At 41.2% G+C, this 6,995-nt stretch overlaps 1 protein-coding gene across 1 annotated transcript in view; it reads right to left on the reverse strand.

Moving 5' to 3' along the window:
* The window catches only part of LOC147014077 (uncharacterized), a 71,667-nt gene extending 64,892 nt beyond the window's left edge, over nt 1–6,775 (reverse strand). Inside the window, exon 1 of the mRNA XM_085850589.1 lies at nt 6,577–6,775. Within this exon, the coding sequence (XP_085706715.1) occupies nt 6,577–6,667 (91 nt within the window). The 5' untranslated portion in view covers nt 6,668–6,775. The remainder of the gene's footprint in view (nt 1–6,576) is intronic.
* Between the last annotated feature and the right edge of the window lie 220 nt (nt 6,776–6,995).

Here is a 6,995-nt window from a genome sequence, read left to right on the forward strand (position 1 = left end):
AATGGTTAATATTGTCGCATTCCATAAATTCTTCCAAATTACAATTACATACCATTTGGCAAACCGCCACATCTACTTAAAAAAAAAACAAAAAAACAATCCTCTTGAGGAGGTTGAGTCATTCAAACTCCTGGATCTCACCATCAGCCATGATGTTTCTTGGGCAAACCACATTTCAACATTGGCCTACAAAGCCAGCCACCAACTGGGCATCTCCCCGTCGGACAAAGTCCTTCCTTAGCACACCTGAACTCCTATCCACCTCCAAGGCCTTCATCCGCAGCTTGATGGAGTACTGCTCCTCCCCTCTGCTTAGCTCGATGGTGTGAAAACCAAGGCCTCAGGATTATTGGAATCTCTCACGATAAAACTGAGTCGATGGGCTTATCATTACGCCATCACAGACAGGTCGGTGGACTCTCTGTCTTCTACTGCCTCCTTTCTGGTCTTGCACCCTCTACCTTTCCGTGCTTTGTCCCACCCCCAAGGTTTCTGCAGGGCTCACATGGTACACCATCAACCTCCTTCTGGTAAAACTACCTAAATCCAGGATCACTGCTCACCTCCACTCGTTTGTTCCTCTCTTCTCCCACCCATTGAACCAACATCCACATTCCCTTCAATCTCATCCTTCCCTCCAGGTCTTCAAGACAGCTGTTCACCACCATCTCGGATCGTCCCCAATGTATAAAATCATGATTTTTCTACCCTCATTAACCCCCCCCACCCCTCAAGTCTCCAAAACTATGGGGGGTGGGGGTGGGGGAGACAAATCCCTCTTCTTTCCAATTTTCTAGTTTTCCCTCCTTGGAGTTTCCTTCTGTATCCATTTTGTCCACCCCATGCATGTGTTTTGCATCCTGTTTTGTCCGTTACGTGATCCGTTCACAAGCTCTTCCATGAGCCTCGACTTTGTTTACAAAAATTGTTTTTTTTTACTTGCCTTCATTTTAATTAATATAGTAAAATCGACAAAAGATTTTTTCCTTCCTTTTCGAAGGCCTAATATAACATGAAATGATCATATGCAAAAGGAACGTCGTAATATTTTTTTTACATTATCTGGGTCTGTCAGCTCGTTTGGATTACCGAAACACAATTACCCCCTTGGCCATCTATTTATCACGTATGCAAGAGGGAGGACTGTGGATTACATAAGAAACAAAATTGAAGGAAGAAAAAGGTTGAAGGGGAGGATTGGGAAAGAGGGGAAATAAGGGGATTGGGGAAAGAAGGAAAGTTCTGGGAGTGTGGGAATTGTAGAGAAAGAAGGGAAGTTCTGGGAGGACTGGGGAAGCTAAGAAAGGAGGGGTGTGTCAAAGTAGTGGGGGAAGAAAGGAAGGCAAAGGAGTGTGGGAACAGTGGGGGAAAAGGGAAGGGGAGGATTGGGAAAGAGAGGAAATAAGGGGATTGGGGAAAGAAGGAAAGTTCTGGGAGTGTGGGAATTGTGGAGAAAGGAGGGAAGTTCTGGGAGGACTGGGGAAGCTAAGAAAGGAGGGGTGTGTCAAAGTAATGGGGGAAGAAAGGAAGGCAAAGGAGTGTGGAAACAGTGGGGCAAAAAGGGAAGGGGAAGATTGGGAAAGAGAGGAAATAAGGGGATTGGGGAAAGAAGGAAAGTTCTGGGAGTGTGGGAATTGTGGAGAAAGGAGGGAAGTTCTGGGAGGACTGGGGAAGCTAATAAAGGAGGGGTGTGTCAAAGTAGTGGGGGAAGAAAGGAAGGCAAAGGAGTGTGGGAACAATGGGGGAAAAAGGGAAGGGGATGATTGGGAAAGAGAGGATATAAGGGGATTGGGGAAAGAAAACGGGCTGATAGGATGACCTCGAGGTATGAATGCACATGCGCTGCTGAGCCGCCTCGCCAGGGTTTGGATCTCAGCCGAGCTATAAACTGCCATCCTGGTGTCTCGCAGGCACATTGAGGCATCAATGTGTGTGCCGTCCCTGGGATGGACTTCAAACTGGGCATCTCGTCTGCCAGCATTAGTTGGTGGACGTTAAAGATCCCACGGTGTCCTTCGTTTTGGAGAACAAATTACAAATTCCTGCCTGAACTGAAAGGGGCACTGCATCAACGGTACAGGTGCACGCCCCACAGTGATGCAACCTGCAGCCACTGGCTTCCATTTTAAACATGAAAGTGGAGATGTTGGAATAATGAGCGAACTCTGTCACACCTTGACCTTCATCGATAGGACCCTCAGTTATCGATCAAATCGAATCCAAATTCTGATGGGGTCCGGCAAGCCGCAAATCCCCCAAATAACACTGATCCCTTAGGGTTTCGAGAATTGTTGCAAGTAATGGGGTCAATCACCCCCCAAAAGCCTCGAAAAGCACCGAATGTGCCTGCTTCAAAATAGATTCAAGAGCGCAGGATTATCTTGAGTGGACGTCCATTTATTACGTATGCACGTGGGAGGGACTGGATTTTGGAAGTTAGAATTAAGAAAAAACAAGGATGGAAGCCCTCATCGAAGACACAGCCATGAACCGGACCTCAAAAATTATACGTGTAGATTTCTTCTTGAAATTAATTGAATTCCACATCGGTGGTGGGAGATGGTAGAGTGTATATAAATAAATAAAAAGTTCCCCAAAACATATTCAATCCTGTAAAGTATTATTCTCTCCAATAACTGTTTTTTCTTGGTGCCAAAATTTGGAAATAAAATCGTGCATCCCATGACTTTGGCTCTGATACCAAAATTATTTGACGTGCCTCATGCTCAGATATTATTGCAGACATGTGTCGAATATGAAAGAAACGCGTGCAGTCATTTTCGAGTTAAGCCTCCGGACGGACAGAAGGATGGATGGATGGAAGGACGAATTGACAGCACCCTAAATACCCAATTGGGGGCTAAAAAGAGAAGTGGGGATGATATAGGAGAGAGGGAGAGAGTGAAGATGGTATTGAGTGTAAGAACAGTGTGAAAAGAAAGGAAAGCTGGTTTGGAGTAGATCGTAAGAAGAGCAAGGGAGGGGAAGGGCATGTGTGGAGCATATGGGTGTGGGTGATGAAGATCCAAAATTTTGCCATCTTTGCGTCAAGGCTCAAATATCCACACATGTCGAGTCAGGTGGGGGCAATGAGGACCACAAGGATGAACTGCAACTTGCAAGGGATGATCAGCAAGTCTGTGACCTGACCTAAGTGCTCAAGATTGACTGATCTGAGAAATGGGATTCTAACGAATGATGGGTAATGACATCACTGACCACACAGATAGGTTATACCGTGGATAACTCACTTAGTTTAATCAAATGTCAGCATGACGTCATAATTATGATACAACCAGAATACGCACAACTTACACCTTTTGCATCAAAATGAGTTGTATGCCAGTAATTGAGACAAATAGATAAATAAATAATTCGTTCATGCACACACGATGGTTTGAGTTAAAGTTTTGCTTTTTTCTGCCAACTGTCGGTGTTTGAAACATTTCGATTCCAAACTTGGCACAGAGATACCGCCATTTTACCAGTGGACGACAGTCAGACATGTCTCAAGTTGTGCCGATGTGATTCACCCTGCGTGCGAAGTGCAAAGCGGGGTTAAGCAATGAGTTCGCCTCCGCTGTCTGAGTGTCTGTCTGTCCATGAATGTCATGTTATGCTCGAGGAACAATTTAATTAAAATCGAATGTTACACAGTATTTTGAACACAAATTGGACCATCAATCGGAAAACAGCCCTGCAGTTTAACAGTACTTTGGCTTTGCATTTCTCTCGATCGCAAATGTGGAGAGAGGAGCGAGATAATATTTTCCTCTATCTCCGTCTGGCAGTCAAACAAAATTGAAAATCATTCCAAACAGGAAACTTACTGTTCTTAATGACATTATAAAGGACACAAACAACAAGCACAAAGAACGAATGTCATGGGTGGTGTAAAAAAACGTAACATCAATGGCAGTAAACTAACAAAAAAAAGTTTTCCCACAACCTTTTAAATCTTTACTTTATTTCAATTGAATTATATACTTGAACACAACAACACAAATTGCCTTATTGCCACTTTCAAAAACCTTTTGTTTAGCAGGACTTGGACAAAATATTACAGCATTTTACATCATCGGTAAGGTGTTAAGAAACTGTCTTGATGAACCAAAATATGAGGGGTGTTTAAAATGTTCATCGAGCTCAAGAAACACCAAAAATTATAATGAGCATGCAAATAAATTATAGGACTCGCATGATGGCCAAGAGGTACATACACTCACCTCCAACCTGTCTAGCCTGTGCTGGAATGTCGGCTCAGCTGTAAACTCTCATCTCTGATGTTTCACAGGTAGGGTGATTCATCAATGCGTGTGCCGTCCCTCGGATGGACGTTAAATTGGCCGATCAGTCTGCTGACATTAAAGATCCCATGGTGTCCTTCACGAAGAGTAGGCGAGCCATCACCAGCACCCTGGACAAATTCCAAATTTCTGCCCTAACTACTGCTGGGAGAGGGATGGGAAACCACCTGACATGACCCCAGGCCAAGAAACTGCTTCGGCAGAACTAAAGCTCTGTCACTTTTCATTGTGATTTTTGATTATATATATATATATATATATATATATATATATATATATATATATATATATATATATATATATATATATATATATACATCTCATTTCGTGGCGTTACGTGCGAAAGGACCTCAGAGGCAGTTTTTCATTGGCTAGGGACACAATCCTGTATGGTCGCCATGCCGATGCAGGACAATTGAATGGCTTATTACTCCAGTAAGCTGGTAATCATTTTGCTGGCTTTGCTAGGATGAAAGGATGAGTCTATTGACCTGCTGTTATGTATGGTACAACAGAGCCTTAAGATCTTAAGCCACCATCATATATATATATATATATATATATATATATATATATATATATATATATATATAGTACAGACACATACAGTGTCTGATTATTACACGTTGTTATTAGGACATTTTGAATGCCTTATTGTATGTCGTATATCATCACGTTTAATGTGCGTTGTCACACCCAGTGGTGTATCTGTCCTAAAGTTTTAAGGAATTTGTTGAATTTCCAGGACATAGACGTCCAGTAGAGTTTAATGATATGGCTGAACAATGTGTGCACGATTCAAATGAGTCGGGGCACGAAAGCGAATTGTCCCATCAAACAAACATGTCACGGAGACCCTTTGTATCTGAGTGAGAATTTGTGATAAAGAACTGAAGAGTCCACGAACCTTGGGAGCATGGAAACAATACTCCGCTATTAAACAGGTGAGTTTCCATGAACCATGCTTTCCCATCAGATTATTTTATCTTCCACACTCCTACCAGCTTATACCAGGAGAAACAATTCACAATAATCACCTCCCCTTCCTCCCTAGCCCCCCCTCCTTAATCCACCTCCTTCGTTTATCCTTCACCTTTACTCTGCCAATTCACTTGAATACCCATGAATACAGCGAGTGTTTGTCTCTGTTTAAGAGACTGAGCGATTTTGTCATCATTTAATTGTCGAGAATTATTAAATAAATATTTTTGAAAAATTATAATAATCAAAGCCAAGAATATGCGCAGGGCATGTCAAGGTAAAAGTAAGTACATCTCATTAATGAATCCACACATCTATTTAATAAAAAACTTTTCCTTTCATTCATAAATAACTCTCATTGATGAAAAAAAGCAAGGAAACATTTGTTTATGAAATTGTTAATGGTTTATCAGAACGAGTATTATTGAATGCATTGAGGTTGGGGTTACGAGGATAAATAGCGAGCAATCGATCCAGAAATATAAGGATTGCTTGTCAGGAATCTTATTATTATTATTTTTTATTTAAAGTTTGTGGAGTTTGATGAAGAATTACACTGGGCTGCATTTGAAATAATTTTTTCAGAGGTCGAAGTTTTCTCAACGGTCCTTATATGTTTTTTTCATGCTGAATTTAGAAATGTATCTAATTTCGCTCAATCAGGTCAAGTTTTTATGCTATCTCAATTTTAAGGAAAAAAAACAATCTAAATTTTTGTTTTTTTAATTAGAATTTTTTAAATTCAAAATCAGACTTACATTGACAGAAAATGTACAAACTATACATATAATGACACACAAGTACACGTAATGTGGAAGAAAGTGACTTCTCAATTACTTTAATTTCAATTTCAGAAAAATATAGATAAATTGTCGTTTCTGGCAACACCCAACTTCAGTCGCTCCAGCAGTCGCTGCTTTCCTTCGTCTTTTTAATGTTGAATTTCACATTAACGGTACTTGTGCGTCATTTTTTTTTTATATATAGTTTGTACATTTTCTGTCAATGTAAGTCTGATTTTGAATTTAAAAAATGTTAATTAAAAAAAAATTTTTTTTTGATTATTTTTTTTCAAAAACTTTTTTTCAAAAAAATAAAAACGACTTGATTGAGTGAAATGAGATACATTTCTAAATTCAGCATGAAAAAAACATATAGGGACCGTTGAGAAAACCTAGACCTCTGAAATGACCCAGACCAGTGATAATCATTAATAACATCACGGGACGCCCAACTCATAAGTACATAAATAAGTGAATAAACATGATAGTTAACGGTAATAACTCACTGGACAGACCTTGAGCATTGATGGAAATGCACAGGAAGCCTTGTAAAACTGCAAGGAGCCATAACGTCCTGAAGTTACCCAAGCGTCCCATCGTGCGCACAGCAGGCCCTCGAAATTTTCACACTGGGGGGTCAGGGGGCGGGGACACGCACGGAGTGAGCGTCCCGAGGAATCAGTGCGCAATCTCGCACCAGGCACTTTGAGTCGCGTTTTATTCAGCGAGCCCCGCCCCCCGCCCCCCATTATAAGGGGTCCTGGTCTCATGCGCTTTATCATGTCATGCGCACCTTGCGTGGCTCCTATGTATCCGGATTATTATATACATTACACCCTTATATTGTACATTATCATTATTATTACCTCGACCTGAGTCACCTCTCTGATGGTCTATAGATGGAGCCTGACCTTTGTCTCTCTTG

This window comes from Eptatretus burgeri, chromosome 13 (assembly GCF_056783735.1).
Source record: "Eptatretus burgeri isolate ZD-2024b chromosome 13, Ebu_testis_v1, whole genome shotgun sequence".
NCBI lineage: Eukaryota > Metazoa > Chordata > Myxini > Myxiniformes > Myxinidae > Eptatretus > Eptatretus burgeri.